The following is a 24,661-nucleotide window of genomic DNA, read 5'->3' as shown; positions in this document are numbered from 1 at the left end:
GGATCTGATCAATTTTTCCATTATTCACAATCACTTTCAAGGTAAAGAAACAGTCCCATTGGACCACTTGCCTAAAGTCAATGTTTACCTGTTGATCCTAAGTACAGTCTCTTTTGCCTAAACTAGACAGCATTTCTAACAATGACATTATCAAGGAATCAGCTATGTGTTTACCTGAGGAATGGGGATGACCAATGTGAGGGTGCACACTCCCTCCTTTTGCTGGATCACACATGAGACACAGCTCAAAGGATCTCTCACTCTTTCTACTTAACCCCCTTTATATCATCTAATCTTTCCTCAAAATAAGCAGGAACCACACTGAAGCAATAAAAAGGAGTAATTAAAATATTTATAGTATACCGATCGCCAGTTTATGCTCACCACTATGTAAATTTTTTAAAGGTGTTTCTGTTGTAGATAATTGGAAAATAGAACAGTAAACATTTATTTTTAATGTAAGAGAGTTACAATTTTTAAAAACTAAATTATACTTTCTTGGTATGTGATATTTTTTGTTTGTTTGTGCTCAACAGTTTTATTTTTTTCTACTCTGAAAAGCCATTTTGTAGAGTCCAGTTCTTTTTACTTTCATCCACAGGGAAGTCATAATCCCTTACTTAAATAGAAGCCAGTTACCATGGCAATGATTCTAATGCCACTGAATCAATATTTTGATTTTGCTGGCATTTAATGTAAAAAGAAAAGACAGGCTAAAATGTATAAAAGTCATTTTTTATCTTTGTTATACTGCTGATAGCTAGAAAAATTATAAAGAAAACATATGCTCTGTAATGAACTCCAGTTATAGCACAATTATACAGAACTGAGAGTTCATAAAAGAACAATCTACATATTTATATATTAATAATTTTGGCTCTGAGTACACACATATATACACATGAATTTGGACTCAAAATTTTTCTCCCATCCCTGAATTGAGCCCTGTCTTTATGCTATTATTATTGAGGTCATAATTTGGTAGAAGAGATTTGCATATATCTACTTTAGCAATTGCCATTTTATTAAGTGTTCTGGAGAGAGAAAAAAAAGAGAAAGTAAAATTCCCATGAAGAATCTCTTCTCTATGGAAGTCTACCATTTCTGCACTGGGTCCTGACAACTTATGTAGCCCACTGAACACCCTCAGAGCTCCTTTTTGAGGAGAAATGCTGGATTTGGAGTTGGTGTTTAATGAGCTCACTACCTACCAAGTATTTTTTCCAAGTCTAATAAGTCTTTGCTGCTGCAGTTTAACCACATCTGCTATTTTGTCTTCAGAAGAAATAAAGCTTGTTGAGCTGCTGCCTTCTGCTTGACAAGTAGCCATTGGGAGCCCACTACCCTTGGATGGTGAAGACATCTGAGAGAGAATTATGAGACTCTCTGCCCCAGGAGTTAGCTATGAAACATCCTGAATGAATGGGAATCCCTTCTATTTTTAACACAAGTGAATTGCCACTCAAATTTTTCTTCTGTGGGACAGTAATCATGATTTTCTCTATACTTTCACTCTAAGTAGCCCAGCTCCTCCTCTACAAAGGGGGTTTTTCTGAGGTGTATATTTTATACTCTTTCCAGAAATGTTTCTGCCAGTAAGGCATTGATAACACATCCCTTACTGGCTACTTTTTTTGTCCTTCTCATCTCTCTTCTCTCTTTGGGTGGTTCTTTTATTCCCCTTTATTCTTGAATTATTCCTGACTGCATTCAGGCCTCCCGTCTTTCAGTGATCACTTTTTTAAATCAGTAATTTTCTTTTGAAAATAATCTAACATAATTTATTGGGTAGTTTTCTGGCAGTAGAAGTAGGAGAGTGGTGACTTCTGCACAGAGAATCACAGAAAATAAAGAGAAATGAAAAGCACCGTGTATCAAGGAAACCTATGAACAACATTTAAAATTTACAAACGGTAGGCCTCTGGGGCCTTTTAGTGTACTACTGAGTTAACTAAATACCTATTAATACATTGTTTCTAAAAAAAGTGTTACAAGTTGAAGGACTTACTGATAACTCTGAATCATGAGAAAAATAATCAAATGTCTAATACTCTAAGAGGGCAGAGGAATAACAGTTACACACACACACACACACACACACACACGAATGTTCATTGTAGCACTATTCATTGTAGCTGCAAAACAGAATCAATCTGAGTATTCATCAACAAGATAATCATTAATTACTTGGCTGTACACTTCTCTCTGTTAAAGTTGTTTCTTGACAAATTGCACACCATGGAAATTAGTTACAATAGAAGAAGTGAAAATGCAAAACACAAGACTCTATGCACTATGATGTCAATTTTGCAAATATGCAAACACATACATGTTATTCATTTGTGTGTCTTAACCACATATACTTACATGCAAGGCATTTTTTGTATATGTATAGCAGGAAAAACTGAAGCCACAGGAGATTTTTTTGTAGAATTTATGGACTGACTCTATCTCCAGACATTTATTGGTATTATTCAATATGCACTGAAGATATTGGTTGTTTTTGGCTAAAGGCACCTGAACACCAATGAGAGAGAAAGGAGAGACAAGGATGATGGAAGAGACGGCACATACCTCATAGGCATCTGATCTCATGGACTGCCTATGAGAATCTGTGGAAAGATTAGGCCAGAAGGCCAAGGGGCTTTCATGAGGGACTAGGGAGCCCATGTGACAATGAACACTGCCTAGTTGAAGAAAGGACCATGTGGCTCTCTGTGGCAAATATGATACTTGGTACCCTAGGGGCTCAGAGAAGCTTGCTGTGGAGAAAGGAGAGTGGGGCAGAAGAGAAGCTATGGGACCTGGTGGAACTCCTCTCTCAAACTGGTCACTGGCAGCATTGGGAACCTTGAAGTGTTTTCCACATTTGCTATGTAAAGATCTGAATGTACCTGTGCAATGAGCTGAATGTTTGTGCTCCCCAAATTAGAATGTTGAAAACTTAATCCCATAATGATTGTATGTGGAGGTAGAAAGGGAAGGAGAGCAGTGCTTTCATGAAGAGGATTAGCATCCTCCTGTGAAGAGCCCAGGGAGGCCTTTCTGCCCTTTGAGGATACAAGGAGAAGTTGGCAGTCTGCAACCAGGAAGTGGGCCCCAACAGAGCTCTCAGGCTTCCAGCCTCCAGAACTGTGAGAAATAAATTGCTGTTGCTTATATGCCACCCAGGCTATGGTGTTTTGTTATAGCAGCCCCAACTGACCAAGATAGCTTGTGTCAAGGCACACTTAAGGCTACTTTCCCACCATGGAATTCTCAGGAGTAACTCAGGGAAGCTGAGACTCTACTAAATTCAGTAAGGCCTAAAGATCTGGTGAGATCTGGTGTTAATGTGACCTAATTTGTATTCATAGACCAGCAAGGAGGCTGGGATATATTTGATTTGTATGTTTCATAGCTGAGAAAAAACACAGGCAGGTAAAGGTAAAAATTGGAGATATTAAGTAGAGTTTAAGATTATAGTATGCACACACATACACACATAAATACATAAATTCATATTCATTGGAAGGAAATTCACCAAAACGTTAAAAATGACTATAAGCTTTTTCCTGATATTTTCCTGAATTAAAATGTCCCCTTGATAATCAAATAATAATATCTTTAATTGTATAAATAGTATAAGAAAATATAACTTTTAGATATATTTCTGGGCAGAATAATTTTTGAATAATTTGAAGCTTTAAAGGATTAAAAAAACTCATAGATTTCCTTCCCTTTCTGAACCATCAGAAATACATTCTTCTGGAAATTTGACAACACATCAATAAATAACCTTCCCCTCAATTCTTCTTTTCTGGGACTTCAGGGTGAGAGGCAGGATTATGTGGCCCAGTGAAGAAGGCACTTGCCCCTGGGCATGCTGACCTGAACATACTATCTGAAAGAGATATCTAGGTGACATGGACATGGCGTGTTTTACCTTCAGTCCTCTCAGGGGGTTTCCCGCTCTTACTGGCTGCAGTGCTGCTGACCGTCTCTGATGAGGTGCTCAGCTTGGTGCTGGGGTCCCTCTTGGGTTTGGGTGGTGGTTGTCTCCGTGAGCCACAGCTGCTGTCATCGTCTGTGCCCCCAACCGAGTGCAGGGACTGTGATCTCACAGAAAAGCCACTGGAACAAGGATGGGGAAGTCTGTCCTGAGGAGCAGGCATTGTCATGAATCCCATGCGGAAATGTTTGCCCACGTAACTCCCTTCGTGGCCTCGCCCTACTTCTCCACCTATGCTGTAAAAGAAAGCAGACCAAAAACCATGAAGATAAAAGCAGCCAGAATATACAAGATCATACATGTGAGCATATTACTCATACGGAAAATTTCACATCTTCATTTTAGTCTGGTAAAAGGCTGCCTTTTAAAACAAACTGAAGTAGCATGAAAGCATTCTAACTTTTAGGTGAAATTTTGTTTTCCCCAAAGGAAAGAAAAAATACTGCCTAGAACACTTATCTTCAATCATTTTATATTTACTTTGAGGTAAATCTTATCAGTGGCTTAAAACATAAACAAGAATTCCATGACTATGACTCAGATTCCTTTTGACGTGCAATTCAGTCCTAGGGGTCAGCACTTGAGACTCTTGTCCACTTCATCAAAACCATTCCTGCTTTTATCTGCTTAACATATTGGAGAAAATGAAACAAAAAACAATAATAAATGTTCTGTTATGAAAGAAAGAAAGAAAGAAAAAGAAAGAAAGAAAGAAAGAAGGAAGGAAGGAAGGAAAGAGAAAAAAAGAAAGAAAGAAAGAAAGAAAGAAAGAAAGAAAGAAAGAAAGAAATAGAAAGAAAGAGAGGGAGGGAAAGAGAGGGAAAAAGAGAAAAAGAGAAAGAGAAAGAAGAAGAAAAATGAAAAAAAGGAAGGAAGGAAGAGAAAGAAAGAAAGAAAAGAAAAAGCAAAGCAAAGCAAAACAAAGCAAAGCAAGACAAGCAAAGAAAGATGGGAGGAAGGAAGGAAGGAGAAAAAGTAAAAAGCAAAGGAGAGGAAGGGAAAGGAAAGGGGAGGGCAGGAAAAGAAAGGAAGGAGTGAAGGAGGGAAGAAGGAAGGAAGGAGGGAATGAAAAAGAGAAGAGAAGAAGAAAGGAAGAAAGGCAGGGAGGGAGGGAGGGAGGAAGAAAGGAGGGAGGGAGAAGAAAATATTTGCTTAAATTGGTGAAGGTATTGCCAATCACTCTCAGTCCTCCAGAATCTTCAGTTACATTAGAAACAGTTCTACTAAGAAATCAGACACACAGAATAAAACAGCAACATTGAGTAAAGAGGTGTAGCTTAAATATCTTTTGATCCTGAGATGATTCTAATACTTCATAAATATTCAGGGTATGCAAAGTTTCCAAATTTAAGGTTCTTCAGTTTTACATAGGAAAGTTTGAACAAAAATATTAAAATATAAGCAATCCCCTCTAATTTTGAAACTCAAGCAATTATTTAGGAAGTGACTCTTGGGCCTCTATCTATGCTATTAAGTAATAGTGACTCCTTTATGAAGAGAAGGGACACAAATGTGAATGTAAACTTTTAAAAGGAAGATTTTTCTAGAGTTTCTTTTTATCTATGAAGTTCATTCACCAAGAGCAAACACAATTTTTTAAAAATACCATTACAAAATATTTGACTAATTTTCTTAGATATGTTTGAATGGTAAGAAGTACCTCTGAGTATATGAAGTTTGGAAGCTTGCTGAGTCTACCTTTCCAGACATGTAAGTTTATTCAGATCTTCATTTAGTAAAACTAATTTTGGCTGGCTCTGCCTTCATAATATGATGGAATTTCATATCTTTCATATCGTTACAATGTTTGTTATAATTTTAACATTCCAGTAGGAACAATAATGAAAAATGAGATTTTCTTTTCCTCCTTCAACTGGGGACTTATGACAATTACACGTCCTTTGGGGATACAGACAAGAAGAATTTAACAAGAACATTAGATTCTTGATTCTGACCTTTAATACCAATGATAACTTGCCACTCAACCCAAAATATTTTATATGTATTTTTTTCTGAATATTTTCAATTGATACTCAGACACTAAGCACGGAGTGCCATCTTTGCAATAAAGGTGGCTGGAATTTCAGTGCACTAAAAATCAACAGTATCCAGAAGCATGAATAGAGTCCAAGTGATGGCTAAGGGACAGTGTTGACATCATAGCCAAAAGTATCGTAAGTCAGTGCAGTGTTTTTATGTGTTTTATTCCCTGTCTCTCTCTCTCTCTCTCTCTCTCTCTCTCTCTCTGTCTCTCTCTGTGTGTGTGTGTGTGTGTGTGTTTTAAAGAACGGCAATTAAGACATACATTAGAAGCTTATCCAAACAGAGTGGTTTGTGAAAAATGAAGAATTTGAGAAAGGATGGGGTAGTGGACGTGAGGGGCAGTCTTGGTATAGGAAGGTCTATCTTCAGTTTGTGATGATTGTGGTTTTGATCTTTCTCATAGATGATATACTTGATGTAATCTAACTTTGCTTTCAATTATTTTTCATCCTAATGTCTTTTGTTCATTTCTGTTTCATCACAGCACAAAAGGTGCTTTAAGGATTTATTTAGCCAGTCATCGCATTTCTGGTAACACAGCCACCTGGGGAAATTTATGCACGTGTTAATGCACATGGGCATTTATGAGAGTTACTAAAAATAATTCTATCAGCAATTTCTCAGTTACTTTTGACCTAAATGGAGCCTGAACTTTTTCCCGGACTGATAATTTACTCTGCTTCTTCATTTCAGAATTATCTTTTTTTAACAGCACACAACAACTTAATATAACTCTATCTGCTTTGTTTCATATATGCCTTTTACACACACACACACACACACACACACACACACACATTAACATTTCTTTCAAGAGAAATTCAATGCATGCTTCAAGCACTAGCAGGTACCACTGTAAGTTTAGTTTGACCAGGCTGTAAATGCAAGATGAAGAAATGGGACAAAAACAAATCTGGATGCAAAGACCATTGTTCAAGTCAAGGCTAGGGACAAACAGTGAAGGTGATGGCACATCTAGGTTCAAGAGACCCAGAAAGATTATTAGCCCAAAGCAAATTGAAGATTGTAAAATGCAGCATACAACTAGTTTCTGAATGTGCTAGGAACCTGTGGAGTTTTTTAAATATACAGATTCCCAGACTCCATATGAAGGGCAATGATTGGACCATACCTGTTGAATCAAAATCTCTGTAGGTGTAGAAGATGAATTTGTGTTTTTAAAACTATATCTAGATGTTTCTGATGTAGCTGATCCAGAACCCCCCCAGAAATATTAAGAACAATAGTTAGGGCTATTAATGAGTAGATACATCAATTAGAAGCAATCAGGAAGAGGCAAATACTAGGCAAAATATCACGAATGAGAAAACACACAACTTATTAGCCAAATCTTATTAGGTTATCCTGCAGTAACAAACAATCCCCAATCCCTAATGTTTTTTAATGATATAGGTTTGTTTCTTGCTTGTATGAATGCACATCAACTGTGGCTCTGTTTCACATATCTTCTTCACCCCAGGATGTAGCCCCATTGGGACTTTTTCTCCTGGCAGAGAAGGAAAAACACCAACTAACTTATATAATGTCTCTCCTGGCTTCTGCTCAGATGTGGCTTATAATCTTTCCATCACTCTCCACTGACTAAAACCAGTCTTATGGTCAAGCTTGAGGTCAGTGGCCTGGGGACATATTCTCCTCCAATAAGTACTGCAAGTCATATGGCAATATATGGGGATGCATATTCCTTGTACAGGTAGGAGATCAAATACCCGGCAGCTGTGATGGTATGCAACTGAGATCTCTTAAGAGAGCACTTGCTATGAGGAATGAAGTTAGCTGACAAGACAACAATGATCCATTGAGCACTTTATGTTTCCAATCCCTGTAACTCTGGACTCTACAGAGTTAAAAAGTCCAGGTCCCCAAAGAGGCACACTCTTTCTAGAAGACACAGCAAAGTTCCCATTGAACAACAACTTATAGCTTCCCCTTCAGCAATTTGAACATCCCTTGTGTAGTGGGTAACAGGCAACAAGAAGCTGATCATGGTGTTGTGCCCCTGTTTCCCAGACACTCTGGAGACTGAGGTGGGAGGTTTGCTTGAGCCCAGGAGTTCAGGGCTGCAGTAGGCTATGATCATGCCACGGCACCACTCCAGCCTGGGCAACAAAGAAAGACCCTAGCTCTAAAACAAACAAACAAATAAAACAGAAGAGTCGTTGCCATTGTGGAAGATATCCTTGATCCTGGTCAGCAGGAGGTAAGGCTGATTTTATGCAATGGGGCAGAGAGAAGTATGTGTGAAACCAAGGTTATCCACTTGGGTGCCTCTTGATACTGTCTTGCCCAAATATGACTTTGAAAGGTCATATGCAGCAACCCTGGCCCAGAAAGGTTATGGTTACCAGGGGCTCCAAATTCTCAAGAATGAGAGATTACTCTCTCCACTAAGTAAGCCACTGAGACAAGAGGAAGTGTTTCCTGCAGGTGGGGTGAATTTAGGATGAATGATGGAGGAGGGAGATGATGAGAACCAGTCGTAGCTCCCATACAAACTGCAGTGATGAGGGCTATACTTTGTCTCACTAACTGCACCCTTCCAAGTTTCCCCTCAAGAAGAGCCAGGAGAGAACTGTTCCCCAAGCCTGCAGGAGAAGGACATCAGCTGAGTCTAGGGAGTGAACTGTGGCAGCTGTGGAGGTGTGTGGCTCAGAAGTCCCTCAACAGAGAACCTCCTCTGAGGATAGCAGTCAGGTGCCAGCTGCTGTCTTCCAAATCTGGTGCAGCATTTTAATTGAGGCTATGTTGTCCATGGGAAGCTCCTAGACAATGGATGAGCACAATGAGGTATTACACCTGGTTACTTCTTCCCGGATTCGGGCAACCTTTATGGCTGGCTTTCCCTATTGCACTGGTCAAGACCTTCCTTCTCATCACTGCACCACAGTCTGATGATCTTCCTATTCAATTGCTTTTCCTCCCCCTCTCCTTTTATAGGTGCTAGATCTGCATTGTGATCTGAGGCTTGTCCTGCCTCTTCTGCTTCCTCCTTCTTTACCTCTCACAGGCATTCTTCCCAATAAACCTCCCAGACTTCTAACACTGTCATGGTGTCTGCTTCCTGGGAGACCTGAACTGACATGCTTGGGAACAATTCCTCCGGCATTCAGAAACCAAAGAAGCAGGGAAAGAGAAGGCATCAGGACAAATGGAAGACCCCAGAAATAAGAATGCCTGTGAAAATAGGTCATTCTCCTGCTTCAGACTGAGCATTTAAATGAGGCTTGAGGAGTTAGAAGCTAACTGCACTATAGGAATATTTGGCTGGAAGTGAAAGTTATGTGGGCTAAAGAAAGAGTCTTCTTGCAATACGACTCCAACACTCAAGATAGATTAAGCCTGACACATCTCCTGTTATAAAAATAAAAACAAGTTTCATAATCCTGAATTTAAACAAGTATGCTTTTTCTCATATAATGAAGGCAATGTTGTGAGATCTACTTGTCTGTTGGTTAGTTATTCCATTACAAAACACAAAGTGTAAAATATTATCTAAATCAAGGAGGGTTATTTTTCCAGAAGTGATTGATGCAATGTTTGTAAATATCTCCACCAAACAAATTATTGGCTAGTAGACAGGCCTGGACATTTGTGCACTGGAATCATGGAGTTATAGACTATCCCAGAGCCATTATTTAGCAGCTGTATAACATTAGCTACTGAATCTCTGGGGCCATTTCCTTAGCTGTTTAATAGTGGCATTGGCCCCGTCAAACTGGTATCAAATTTACCTGATATACCGCATATGAAGCACTTAGCAGTCTGATATATAAAATGCAGTCAATAATTTTAGGCTTAAAATTCCTACATTTATTGAAGTCTTTTCCTACTGAATTTTGCTTATAGGATAATCATTTGCATTATAAGGCCATGCCTGTAAAGCATGCCATATGGTACCATGTAACCTCAAAAAACTTCACACAAAGAAAGTCAAAATAAAATCCTACATTTAACTCAAGGTATCAAGATAATCTAGGCAACTGTACCCCTCATGTTGTTAACTTTCTTAAATACTTGCATCAATTTTTCAAAGCACCTGCTGATTAGGACTGATAAACAAAGGTACAAAAAAGCACTTCAAAACTGCTCTGACAATGCTAATCACCACAGTTTGTTTCTTGTTTTGCTGTCTGCTTGAAATCCATCAGCATTGATGTGTGTTTCCTTATGAGAAATGCTTCCTTTCGAAGACAAAAACAAAACCCATGAGAAAGGTGAGCTTCTGAGGTGAGACATCATCTTCAAAAGTGACAGGGGTGTTGCTTCTGCATGCAATTTTGAGGCAAACATGTCAATATTTTGTAGTACAGTTTTCTTTGCTAAGCACTGGGAAAAATATAATCCCACTCCAGATAGATAATGATGATGACAATGATATAGACTGATAGCTAGATAATGATTGATAGATAAGTAGATAAAGATATTGATCCTCTTTTATGCACATCTAGAAATTTGAGATACAAACTGAAGGGTTGCCTAGGAGTTTGCTTGCTTGAATAGTTCTTCTCTGTAGTGATACTTTGGAGCTGAGCTCAAAAACCTGTCTCTGAAACTGATTCATACTCCAGTATATTTCTACCTTTGCAAACTTTGCAAACCATTTGGGATTTTTTATGTTAAATTTTCAGAAAGATGTTTTTATCTAGTATCAGGGAAAGGGCACATTCAACCATAAATTAAATGGGGGAACATCTGAAAGGGAAATGGTGGCAGTTACAGCTGTAAAGAAGAGGATGAGATTTGCCTGTGGGCAGGTGGGCCACGTCACCTGTTAACTCTTGGAATCTTTCATGTGGGCATTTCACTATGAATGAGTAGAAAGAAACTAATATTTACACTTTCTTCATTAAAAGTATGATTTAAAAAGTTTATATTTGATGCTGCCTCCCTGTTGCCTTCTCTTTAGATGCTCAAAGCCAAATGCTTACCTTGTGCTGCCTACTGAACATCCCCCTGGCCCATCCTACCAGAAGGATCCCTGCTCCAGCACAATGTCCTTTTCTAGGTATCAGGACCAGCTAGGCTGAGCTGTGCTCATGGAAATTGGCCATCGAAAGAGCCACTAGTAACACCTTTTCCTATTTGACAAGGAATATGCCACAACTCAAAGTCAGACTTTTAAGAGAGAGGCATAATTAATTACATCTGCTTTGACTTTTGGCAGATGGAACTTGTCATACAATTCATTATATTCACACACTCTCCACAGCCCCATTGGCCTTGAGTACAAATGGCTGGTCACATTCACTTACCCCCAGATTCATGAAAGCAGGCATTCTGTCTCCTTGCTCACCACTCTAGTCACTAGCACACATTTGTTTTACAAAGGAAAAATGAATAATGGAAGTAAGTCCACTTTGGAGATAGCCTAATAGAAGGATTAGTTAAAAAAATTTGTAGACATATTTCATTTTTGCTTCCCAGGGATGCATTCTCCTTTATCTTTGCAATGGAAATTCCTGTAGGGAATCTTTTTTATTTTTATTTTTCTCTCAGTCCACCATATTGCTCAGTCTCAGCCAAACAAACGTTGGATCACCCTGGCCACCGTGACTATTTTAGGAACTGGCAAATGCCTCAAGGTGGTCCAATCAGAGTGAACCCAGGGCATGCATGAAGCTGCACTGGCCAAAAGTCTGGACCTGCTTCATCCTTCTTCCCATTGTGAAGAAAGATAAGTGGGACCACGTCTCCAGGCCTTGAAGAAGACCTGGCTATAGCTATGTCTGCAGCTAGAATAATCCCAGAACTGTTCAGGTATGTCAACTACTAAATTCCGTTTTGTTAAAGCCAATTATATTCGGGTTTCCTGACAAATGTATTGAGAAAAGTCCTAAATGAACCAGTATAATAATCTGCAGACAGTAGTTACTAAATAAGAGCTATTGGCTAACTTTTATCAGAAAATGCAACTGGTGTCAGGGATAGACTGAGGATGATACAACACAGGAAACAAATGCATCCCACTTTATTATTTGAAGAAATCCCTCCTATTTAACACTATGAATGAAAATAATTAACTGCTTTATATATTTGCCCTATATATAGTTTTTAAATCAGGCAGTATACTTGGATATGAAAACTTGGCTTCAGTAAAATTAAACTGTGTTCATATTTTCTTCCAAATTGTTTACTCACCATTACCCTTAATGTCTTCCCTGAGCCACACATGCTCATTCAAAACCATAATTTGTGGATTTCTTGCCCTAGGCTCAAACACTCATTTTCACCACTTCATATCCTCAATGATATCTATTTTCTACTTTATGCACCTAATATTTTAAGTCTCCTAGTTTTCTTCAGACATTAATTTCCTCTGTCTGGCTCTTTATTGATACTTCTTGGATATCAATCACTGCGGTGATGAACCGTTATAGAAAAACAAAATAAAACAACAAGAAAAAAAAAAAACTGCCCTGAAGAGAAAGGACTCAGTTTCTATTAGTTCCCGATATTATACTTTAAGATGACGATGATGATTTTTTTTTTTTTTTTTTTTTTGAGACAGAGTCTTTCTCCGTCACCCAGGCTGGAGTGCAGTGGTGCAATCTTGGCTCACTGCAACCTCTGCCTCCCAGGTTCAAGCAATTCTCTTGCCTCAGCCTCCCAAGTAGCTGGGATTACAGGCACACACCACCATACCCCGCTAATTTTTGTACTTTTAATAGAGACGGGGTTTCACCACCTTGGCTAGGCTGGTCTCAAATTCCTGACCTCATGATCTGCCTGCCTCAGCCTCCCAAAATGCTGGGGTTACAGGCATGAGACACAGTGCCTGGCCTAAAATGATATATTTTAAATATCAAATATGTTATTTCTCCTTGGTAGGAGATTTCACCTCTGCCAAAATTCAGTATCTTAGAATTTGAGATATGTAACTAACCAACTTATTTACTAGCTATCCAATAATAGGTAGAAGACATATACTTTATGAACTTCAATTATGCTTATCTTTATAAAGAAACAATTTCCAGGGTTGTTATAAAGTAAAATGAGATAAGACATTTTAAAATAGTCTGTCAAGGTGGCTGACATAAGTACATGTGCTATAGACTGAATGTTTGTCCCTCCTGCTCCCCCACCCCAAATTCATGTGTTGAAACCTAATCCCCAGTGTGAGGGTATTTGCAGATGGAGACTTTGGGAAGTGATTAAGTCTTGGGGGCAAGACCCTCAGAATGAAATTAGGGCCCTCATTAAAGAGATCCCAGAGAGCTCTCTCACCCCTTCTATGGTGTGAGGACACAGAGAAAACAGCCATCAATGAACCACGAAGCAGGACCTCACCAGACACTGAATCTGCCATCAGCTCGAGCTTGGATTTTCCAGCTCCCAGAACTGTGTGAAATAAATGTCTGTGGTATTTATCCTAGCAGCCTGAGTATACTATGACAGGAGGCTGGACAAATGTTAATTTACCTCCCCTTCGTTCCTGACTTACCTAACTCTGTATCAATTTTTATCTTTCTGTTCCCAGTCATCAAATAGCCATTTTTAATAAGTATCCACCCTAGAGCACCATGAAGGAAAACATACTCTAATCATATCTATACATTTTGTTTATTTTTGTAAGAGGGCTTCAACAGTATTGTCATGCAATATACTTCCAAATCCAGATAGTAAATAAAAAAAAAGTCAAGAAAAAAAAGCCATAATTATCAGCTGGACATAATTATAGAGTTGTGCAAACCTATCGAATGGATTTTACAGTCATCTCTATCAAACACCATGATAATTTAAGATTTTTATGAATGTTAGAGCTTAGGGTAATCATGGCTAGGGAGTTATGCTTGAAAAACAAGCACACAACTTATTTATCACAAAGTGCTGTTGCCAAGAGTTTGACGTTAATATTGCTGCCCATTAATGTGATGCTTAATTATAATAAAGTAAGGAGGTTACAGAGGGAAGTAGAGAGATTTTTTTAACCTCTATATAAGTTCCTTTTCTTAATTTCTGAGTTTCTAAAGAGGCAGGACAGAAATATAATGCTTATTAAGGCCAGAATAAATTCTATGGAACATCTTTAAGAGACTTATTTTTACTTAAAACATGACAAGTGCTTTTAAGATTAACATATGTTATTATCTACGGTACTTTGGAATCTAAAATTAAAACATTCCTCATTTCTATACATAAGACTCTTGTACTTCTCGAAGTGTCATGGCCTAAAAAGAGGGTATATGGAAAATAAATTATAATATTCAGATTGAACTTAGAATACAGTTTACAGAAGTTCACACCGTGGGAGATCTTTTCCAAAAATTCAACCAGAGGAGGAGAAGTTCTGGAAAATGTATTTTATTTGTGTCTTCAAAACTGACATAAGCTTTGAATATGGTTTGAGAACATGCCAAGTTTTTAGAAATGAGTTTAGCTAACCATATGTGGCTCACTTTTTTCAACCTAGAAGTAGAAACTAGAAATATAGAATAACATATAATGGCCTTGAACTTCCCGAGCAGAAGGCCTTAATGCCAGTTTAAAGCATAATAACTGGTTTAGCATTCTAAAGGTATAATTTTTAAGGAGGACAAAACAACTCCGTCTTGAGGAATTTATTTACTCACTATTTATTTACAAAATATCCAAGTGTCTATAGTTTGTCAGGCAGTGAACAGAACAGAGTGGTCAGGGTCCTCGGAAAATCACAGGCTCTTGAACCCCTATGATTTCAGCACCTTGTGATCAGTTGTTCTCTCACAAGAAGTATAAGGCAGGTGCAATGGAAGAACAAGTCCTGGGGTCCTAACAACCACCAAAGGGCTGGGAAGCCCCATGGGAAGATGTGGCTTTTCAGCTGATGCAGATCATGAGTAAGACTTCATCAGATGAAGAGAGAAGTGGGAAAGAAGGGGATTTGTGAGCCAGCAGTGAGGATCTATAGAAATTGAAAAATTATCAGTATATTTGGGCAAAACTTAATTGGACCTTGTCTGTCTTGTATTTCCAACGGCTGGAACAGTGTTTGGCCCAAAGGAGCAACCAATAAGTATCAATTAAATAAATGAATGTATACATATATGTTTGGGAATAGTTCAAGACTAACTCACAGGTTTCTTAAGCAACAGGATGGATGATACTATTATTTAATGACATTCTTCTCTATTTCCTTCTTCAGTGGCCATTTTCTCAATTTATGATGAAGGAGAAAGGAAAAGTCTGTGACTACTCATACACCATTAATTTTTGTCCCTGTTGGAACCAGTAATCCGAATGCAGAGATCAGCTTAATCCCCTTCTCTCCATCTCTACCGCTCGGCTTTGGTTTAGGTGCTCATCACTTCTTGGCTAAATTAATGCAATTGCCTCTTAGCTGATCTTTCTCTACAGTGCTGCCAGACTTATCCTTCTAAATGCAGATTTGCTCATGTCACTCTCTAAATTAAAACCCTTTGATAGCTCTTCCATTTCTTTGGACTAAAAATCCAAACTTTTAAGTTATACTCATGGTCTTTTAAGGTCTGGATTCTATGCCAGTTCTCATCTGCAACATGTTCCCTTTCTGACCTCAAGAATTCTCTAATGGAACATGTTCCTGCCTTAACATTGCCAAAGGACTCTATGCTCCTCCATGTGATAGCACCTCCTTTATCATGCCCTTCAGGTGTGTTCTCTGAGTTGATCTCCTCCACTGGTCTGTGAACTCCTTGAGAGTACAGACCATGCATTGTTCATAGCAGGTGGAAAGTGGGTAGAGATAGTGGAAGAGAGAGAAATATGTGACCCAACAAAAGCTGCTAGGTAGTTTCAGAAACTTTTCTTTTTGAATTATTTTGGGGTAGGCATTTTCAAACTCTCATTGGAAAGAAAAACTACAATGATACTATGAGGCTTAGGTATGATTAGCTGATAATTGCTTTCACTGTTGAAACAAAAAAAAATGTATGATGGAATGCTGTTTTCAGATATCCCAACGGCCAATTTGAAAAATTGAGCATACAATTCTAGCTCTATTACAAACTAGTTCTGTGACCCCAGGCACATTAATTCGTTCAGTTTTGTTATCTTCACTTCAAAATAGAGGCTACCAATATCTCTCATATTGTTTTATACATTATTTACATGTCTGAGATAACACAGTAGAAGCCTCTAAATTAATAATTATTTAACAAATCCCTGGATTAGATATCACTCTCCTTCAACTTTGTAAACATCTTGATTGATACCAATGGCATTTTGAATTCCAGAGTCAAGAGGCTACTCTCTGGTTTGTCCATACACTTAGGATCTGGAGACTAGATTGTATGCTTATGAGATCAGTTATGTTTACTCGCAAACCTTAAGCCGGTTTGAAGTTGGACCTAGAGGGAGAACACATGTTCCTATTAGTGAGAACTGTAAAGTCACGCCCTGGATTTGAGAAAGAGCCAAACAACTCAAATAAGTGGCAGATGCCATACTCTTCAGTATAATTTCAGTATGTTTTCTTCTCTGAAAAGTTTCCTATCAGTAATAAGGCAGCTAGTTACTTTCTCAGCCCAGACCATCATCTATGACACAGTATTAGATACTGACACTACCCTTGAATGCTTCCTCTTTTTCTACTGTTTTAGGGTGCAAAACTACCAAAATACGTACCCCATTTTGCAAAATCTCTATTCTCCATAATATTGGTAGAAAGGGATTAGCATGACCCCAAACTATTTCTGGCATGAAATTTCACACCAGAAAAATGAGTTTTCTTGAAATCTGTACTTCCAAGGTATATTGCCATCTATTCATTGACCTTCTAGCAGAGAGATGGTGTGATTTGTCAAACAAAATCAGAAGACTGAGATAAAAAAGCTTTCACGCCAGCTCTGTCTTAAACCTACAGCATTCGCCCTTCCCAAACGTTTGTAATACATGCTTCTTCTGATAATAGTGTCTTAAGATTTAATAAAATCATGCTCTAAATTTCTTGAACAAAACAAGATCTAAAAGACTTTATAGAAAGTACCTGGAAATTGAAAATATTTGAGCACAGTGAAATGCTTCTTGCAAAATATTCTGCTGAGGTCTCAAATATTTTGCAGTTTAAAACAGAGTCATGGAGATGAAAGGGAAAAACACACCTCAGACAGATCCGGAAATCCTAGCCATGTATTCACAGAATCATGTGAAAAATGAACTATCAAGGAAGAAAAATAAAACACTGTTTCATCTTTCATATCAATCCAAAAATAATTCAATGTCTTTCTAAATATGAACACAACTTAAACTTACCCTTCTTAAGAATTAAGATAATTCTGAAGTTACACGTAGTACACACCTCTTTATGACTGCAAGCTTTAGGAAACCTCGGTTTTGACAAATCTGAGCCTAGTCCCTCAGAATAATACCTCAAGGTCTATTTCACTAACAAGATTGTTGTTCTCCAATGAGAGGTTCCTGGGTCTTTCTCCTCTACATCTTTCAACTTCTCTACATCATTAACTATATTTTTTCCTCTGGTATGCTGACTCAATATCTCTTAACAATTTTTCTACATATATTATTCTTCCACTTTATTCTCCATGGTATATTCTTCATTGATTATTCTCATCAGCAATCCTAAACATTTCCAACTCCCCTTTCTTTAGCAATACTTAGCTCAAACATCGTGAGCTCCTGCTTCATCTCTTGTATTCTCTATTTCTCTCTCTCCCTCCCTTTCTCCTTCCCTTCTGCTATTTTTTCTTCTCTCTCATTCATTTACTAAATCATTCATTCATCTTTAATTCACAAACATGTATTGAGCATCTCTTTTGTGCCCAATACATTGTTAGCTGCCAGGGATGCACCTTTGAACAAGATGGCAAAGTCTCAAAAGGGGTTCTCACCTTCTTATCACTGTCCTTAAGTCACATTCTTTGTGTATCTGTTGCTTCTACCACCAAAGAGTCTACTGAAATGGTTTTCTTAAAGCGGTGGCTCACGCCTGTAATCCCAGCACTTTGGGAAGCCAAGACGGGCAGGTCACCAGGTCAGGAGATCAAGACCATCCTGGCTAACACTATGAAACCCCGTCTCTACTAAAAATACAAAAAAAAAATTAGCCGAGAATGGTGGCGGGCGCCTGTAGTCCCAGCCACTCGGGAGGCTGAGGCAGGAGCATGGCGTGAACCCGGGAGGTGGAGCTTGCAGTGAGCGGATGGAGCCACTGTACTCCAGCCTGGGCGACAGAGCAAGACTCCGTCAAAAAAAAAAAAAAAAAAGTAACCTTTTCCTCGCTAATGGCATAAACTAGAAAGTTTTATTTTTCTCTAGATTCTTCTCAATACCTTTAGAGCCATTTTGTCTCTTTTAGACCGCAGCTTCTGTCTGGAATGTCCTATTTCCTTGGCTTCCTGAATACTGTCCTCTCCTGCTTTTGCATTTTTCCAATTTGTCCTACTTGGTATTTCCACTGACTTCTCTTATTGCACCTCACGCTTCAGTGTAGGTCAAAGTTCTGTTTCCCCTTTTATGATTTTTCTGTGCTTGTCTTTGACAAATATCAATTTTTAAGACTTCAATGCTATCCTGTCCACGTGATTTTCAAATCTAATATTCCATGGTTACCTGCATTCTGAGACAACTATTTGCCCTCTCAACAAAATACTGCACATTTCCAAATGGGTGTTACTTTGACACCCAGGATTAGCATGTTCCAAACCAATGTCATCGCCATCTCCCTTTTCCCTCTAATGAAACTTTGTCTTCAAAGCATCATTCTCTCAGTCACAGAGAACAAATGCTTCCAAGAAATTTGACACCTATATACCTCCTATATATACAGACACTCAAACTGTCAACAAATTCTTCCGCTTCTACCTAGATTTCACATCTATTCCCTATTTTCCAAACCATCTACAAGGCTTTTTATGAACTTCTGGTCCCGGCTACTAAATGATATTCTTGCTTGGATTATTTGTCTCAGTTTTCCCCAGCAATAATGCATTCATTGACCTAAAAAAAAAGTCCTAAAAAATAAATGGGATCACATCAATCCTCCTCTTTAAAGTCTTCAGGATTACCCAAAATAAGAGTCCAGTTCCTCTGTAAGGAATTTAATCTCTGCTTAATGTGGCCCAGCCTTCTTTCTTATCTTGTCATATCTACTCACATAATTCTTCTTCCCTCCACTCCCCTGGGGTCTTTTCCCCTTCAAACTACATCTCTAGTTGAAAAAAAAAAATCTCAAGTTATTCAGGGCCTAAACCAATGCCACTTCTTTCTTAAACTTTCATCAATACCCACTCTGTTCTTTAGTGAACTTCCTTCATAGTGTCACTATTTGCCTTATATTACAGCTATTATATACAACCTTGACATTATACAATTTTTGAAGATAAAAATCAAAATTTGCATGTTTCCTTTGTCTCCCATGGCATCTAGTATAATTCTTTGAGTGTAAAAATTAGCATGTAAATATTTATGGATTTAAATTATTTTAGACCTACATTAAAAGGAATACATAGTTAATTATATTATTTCCAGGTATATATTAAAGAGTTACAGAGATTTTGCTTCAGTAGAATAAATCTAGAAGACCAAAATCTTTTTAAAATAGAGACTTGGCTTGAATGGGAGTGAAGAGATAAAGTGAAATATAGATAATAAGTTATGTCATCCAGAAATTTCCAACCTCTAAAGGGAACTGAGCTCAGTATCTCTAATTGAATCGTCAAGCCATACATTTTCCAGGAAGTGAAAAAATTCTATCATCTGTGTGTCTATAGAAAAAGACACTATAGATCACACACACACATGCGTGTACATGTACATTGTTTCCAGACAGAAAATTTCATTTCTAACACTGCTCCTAAATCATTGTGTGACCACTAGAGAATTCATTTCCCAATAGATTCATTCATTTATCCAATGAGGTAATAATACCTTACCCCATGATCCCTCAGGATACTTGTGGGATTAAATGCATATATAAATCCAGGTCAGGTTTTATTCATGAAGTGTTTTTCCTATCTTAACAAAAAGCATTTTACAAACATTTCTATTGGACACACCACCTTGGCAAACTGATAAAGCTGAGAACTGTCCTCTCTGGCATTTTTGAAGTCCATTAAAAAAGTCATGCCTTAGAGTTCTAAAAACCCAGCTTCTAGCCCTCATTCATGTAATCAGAGTGACATGTAAATGTGAATCACTAGAGACACTACTTAAGAGCCAAATACTTATGCATGGATGTATTAGTTACTGTAAATAGAGTGGCCAGTGTGCTGTCTCTATGCACAACAGGTTGCAGATCTGCTTAATGTACCCAAATGTAATAATATGATAGATTGAAATATAGATGGCAAAATTACCTATGCAGAGGCTAGGAGCTTGGCTCCCTGTTTTTCTAGAATAGCTTTCTGGGAACAATGCACTTTCCCTGATTGGTTTTCTTCAGACAAAATAATTGAATCTAATGCTCTGTGTCAATGAAGGCACTTAGATTATCCGCTTTATGCTGTAACCCTAAGGGGTGTCAGGGTCCAGTGTTAAAATTTGCCTTTGATCAAACCTCATCTTCTCCTACACATCTTTATTCATAACGAATTAAAAGCTATTATCACAACATATTAGCAACAGTTTTAATGCTCACAATGCATCTAAAAATAAAAAAAATTATCTATTACAATAGATGCAGTATCTTAGTTGGCCTCATTATAGTATTTATCATCTATTATTTGTTGCACACAACAGCACAATGAGCCAGTACTGTACAATAAAGATATACACCCCTCAGGGTTTACAGTTTAACTGAGAGCACATTTAAATTTAAGATCCACCCTATTAAAATAAAACCTTCCTTTACACATGGAAGGTGACCAAGGAAATTTAACTTCACAGCTTCCTTATTGAAAAGAATTTCTTTTTTACTGAAGCCTGGTTCAACTTAAGGAGGACAATTAACTTAATGATTCTTTGGCAAAGGTTTTCTGTGGGGCTTTATTGTTTTTGTTTTTGTTTTTTCCATTTATAACTCATTTGTGGCCATCTGTTTCAGTTTTTTCTTAAAGAGTTTGCAAACCTTGGAAAATACAGGATTTGGATCAGGGTAGGAATCACCAAAAGATATTTTCATTGCAACCCATTTAGTTTAAAAAAAGGAGGATAAAAAATGTAAGTTGTAGGCTAATTTGGGAATGCATGAGACACAGTGTTAAATATACACATATTCCCTGGCCACACACTTTCTTGAAATCTTCTCCCCAAAGATATTTTTTTTCTTCCTGTCATAGCCACCACACTCAGGGCCACAATCTGGACCTTTTGATTACCAGTAACCTCACTCCCTCTATAACCTCAGTTTTAAGCATCTGTATATTTGACTACCATCACTTGCCTTTTCAGTTTGCTTCCTTTGTGTGTTCAACCTTAGCTCTCCTTTGACCCCCCTTTTGGAACTTCTTCTGTTCCTTGGTCTTGCAATCTTTTCTGTGTTTCTCAATTGCTGTAAATCTTGTCTTCCTAAATGCAGCTTAAATTTTGTGATCAATCATCTCTATCACTCCCTGATATATACCTTCAACATGCTTATCCTTGAAGTGGTAATGTGATGAGCACAGGTGTGTCAAATGCGGAGGTCAAGATCAGTTAATTCAGGTTCACAGCAGGTGGGGCTGTCATCATTTGCAAGGATGACCTCAGCAACAAACCAGATCTGGTCTGCAGTCTTCTCATCTATCTTCCATAGCTTTACTAGGTCAGTCTACTGAAGATATGCTTAAAGGGAACATTCCTTTGCTCAAATCCTTGCAACGGCACTTTATTTTAAAATATTACATAATGTGGCAACACTGCACATGTTCAATCTTATTTTCTGCTACAATAATCACCAATATCTATTCTTGTGATTTTTATGGCCCCATAAAATCACAAATATCTGATTTATTAGTTAACTAATTAAACCCATAACTACTGAAGGCCTGTCTGTCCTAGATAGTGTGCTAGGCCCTAGTCATTCAACAAAAAAACAAATTATCTCTCCCTGTAAAACATAGAGATTAGGGGTAGAGCCAGGTGATTAAGATTGATGCTACAAAGGAAACAGAGTGATATGAAAGGGAAAAATAGGGAGGGCCTCCTTTAGATGGGAGGATGAGTGAATAATGAATTCTCCTGATAGAACATATTCTTTCCATTTCTTTAAATCTTGCCTTATAAGATCCAGTCAATTAATCCTCCAGTCAAGTTCAATCTATTCTCATTGACAGCTGTTTTTGAAACTTCTCTCTTTCCTAACCCCTGAGAAGTACAAATAGAATAGATTTTTCCCCAAATTCACTTCATAATATTAAGTTTTTGTTTTTAAATAAAGTAAAAGTCTTGGGGTAGAAAGGCAATCAGTGCTGTTTCTTATACTCAGGTTTAACCTGTATAGGTCTCAACATGGTTCTGAGCATTTACAAGACTATTTTAGTAGAATAATTGACCTACTAATATTTTCTTGTAAATTACTAAAATAAGCACACGTGTAAACTTTATGCAATAAAGTTATGTGAGCACTAATTAATTCAGCATAAGCAAATAAAAGTGTTTGAATATCTTGTTGCCAAATTCAAAGAATTTGCATAAAGTTCATGCATTACTGGTTTTTACATATACTAGGGTAAGAAACACAGACATAAACTCTATAGTTTTTTATATCTTATATTGAACATTCTTGTGAAATCCAAACAAACAAATCTTCCCACAAGAATGGAGCTGAAAATGCAGCTGTATTGTGTATACAAGCTGTGAGCAGCCACCAACTGATTCAACCTTTCTTTTTCCCTCTCCACTGCAATCCCCAAAGCATCATTAACAGTAAAAGTAAATAACCTTTCCATAGACAATATCACCAAGCTTAGAAAAATTATAAAAATACCAAACCTTACCTTGAGATGGCAAAAGCATATGGAAGGCCTATAAGCAAATTGTTTCCTTCTAACCTGTCTCACACTCTCTAGGACCTAATTTTCTGGGAAGAATGAAATTGTATATCTTGATATCTGGTATCTTCTTTTAACAGCCAGGAGACAGGCTCTGGAGAAGAAATGAATGCTAAATGGGGATGAGAAGGTGAATCCAGCAGAACCAGTGGTAAAGCATTAGTGACTGGACCTATACAGTGAATGGGACTGGATGTGACTAAAAACACATGGCAACTGATTCATTCTTGCCTTATTAAGTCATCTTCAAAGTCAAGCAAAGTAATACTTCCCATTTCCCTGCAGAGGTATCAAGGCTATTCACAGTAAATCAGGTGACAGAAGGCTTGATTCACATCCAGTTTTGTGGGGAGACATAGTCATTGAGTAATTTGTCTTGCTCAGTGAAGGACAGTGATCTATGTGTCACATTAGAGGAACTGGCAGTGTTCCCATCAACTTGGATTTATAAAATATTTTTCTTCTTAAGAGCTCTTAATGCTGTCATACATTTTATGTGATGTGTTGCTACAGACACATTCCCATTTTACAAAATAACTAAGTAGTAAAGAGTGTGAAACTAGAGAGAAGAGTGTAGCATTGGAGGCGAGATAACAGAGGTAATCGGAAATCTCACGGCCATTGACTTGACTCATGGTCATTGTAAGAACCTTACTTTGAGTGGTTCAAGAAGTCATTGGGCAGATTTTTAGTTGTGTACTGAGGTTGGATTACAATGGGTTGGCAGAGCTGCTTGTGCACGTCTTTCCAACTCTGACGTGACTTCACATTGGTAGCTTAAAATCAACCACTGTGAAATATTCCCACCACGGAAATCAGCAAATGGCACTTAAAAAGTCTTTTTTTTTCCCCTATAAAGGTCACTGTTAAACTTTTCATTCATTTTGAATAAAATAGTGACATAGTATGAACTACATTTCAGGTTAATAACAGGAGTGGGAAGTGACATCAGAGGCTGAGAAGTCAATTAGGAAGCAATTGCACAAATGCACGAGTCCAGGTGAGAGCCACCGGTGACTCAAACCAAGGCAGAAGTGGTAGAGACACTGAGTTACCTTGTAAATCTCCAGTCAGAAAAATAACTCTCCCAATTGTTTTGAGAAACTATGGAAATCCACACATTTCTGTAAAATCTCCCATTTTTCCTTATGTTGGCCACCCTGTACATGTTAGATAAACATGACTAAGCAAAGCTCCAGTTCATGATCCTGTATCAGCCATGCTTCTTGCTGAAGCAGTAAATAGCAACATCACTAGTCACTAACGTAGGCTTTGGGAATGCATTTTAAACAGACTTTTTAAAAAACATAAAAGTTGCTATATGCCAGGTGTGGTAGCTCACACTTATAATCCTAGCACTTTGGGAGGCAGAGGTAGGCAGATCTCTTAAGCTCAGGAGTTTGAGACCAGCCTGGGCAACATGGCAAGACCCCTATCTTTACAACAAATACAAAAATTAGCCAGGTGGTGTGGCACACACCTGTAGTCCCAGCTATTTGTTGGGGCTGTGGCAGGAGGATCTTTGAAACTGGGAGGTAAGGCTGCAGTGAGCTGAGATGGGGTCACTGCACTCCAGCCTGGGTGACACAGTGAGACCCTGTCTAAAAAAAAAAAAAGTTGCTATAAAAGATGTTATGTCAGCAGAGCCCACTTTCCTCTGCCAGGATATACTGATTTAGTTTGAATCTCCCCTCTAAATCTCATGTTGAGATGTAATTCCCAG

The 24,661-nt window shown here is 38.0% G+C and overlaps 1 protein-coding gene across 4 annotated transcripts in view; it reads right to left on the bottom strand.

The window, feature by feature from the left end:
* NYAP2 (neuronal tyrosine-phosphorylated phosphoinositide-3-kinase adaptor 2) overlaps nucleotides 1-24,661 on the bottom strand; it is a 329,537-nt gene that overhangs the window by 210,384 nt on the left and 94,492 nt on the right. For 3 of the 4 annotated variants that reach the window (XM_054478860.2, XM_063648002.1, XM_063648001.1), the window contains exon 3: nucleotides 3,926-4,227. In XM_054478860.2, the coding sequence (XP_054334835.1) occupies nucleotides 3,926-4,227 (302 nt within the window). Of the gene's footprint in view, nucleotides 1-3,925; nucleotides 4,228-22,884; nucleotides 23,064-24,661 lie in introns of those variants that run through there. The other variant, XM_063648003.1, reaches the window with a different exon arrangement.

The sequence above is a fragment of the Pongo pygmaeus genome, chromosome 11 (assembly GCF_028885625.2).
Source record: "Pongo pygmaeus isolate AG05252 chromosome 11, NHGRI_mPonPyg2-v2.0_pri, whole genome shotgun sequence".
Lineage (NCBI taxonomy): Eukaryota > Metazoa > Chordata > Mammalia > Primates > Hominidae > Pongo > Pongo pygmaeus.
Note: the sequence above shows the minus strand (reverse complement) of the source record. Positions and strands in the feature narration are given on the sequence as shown.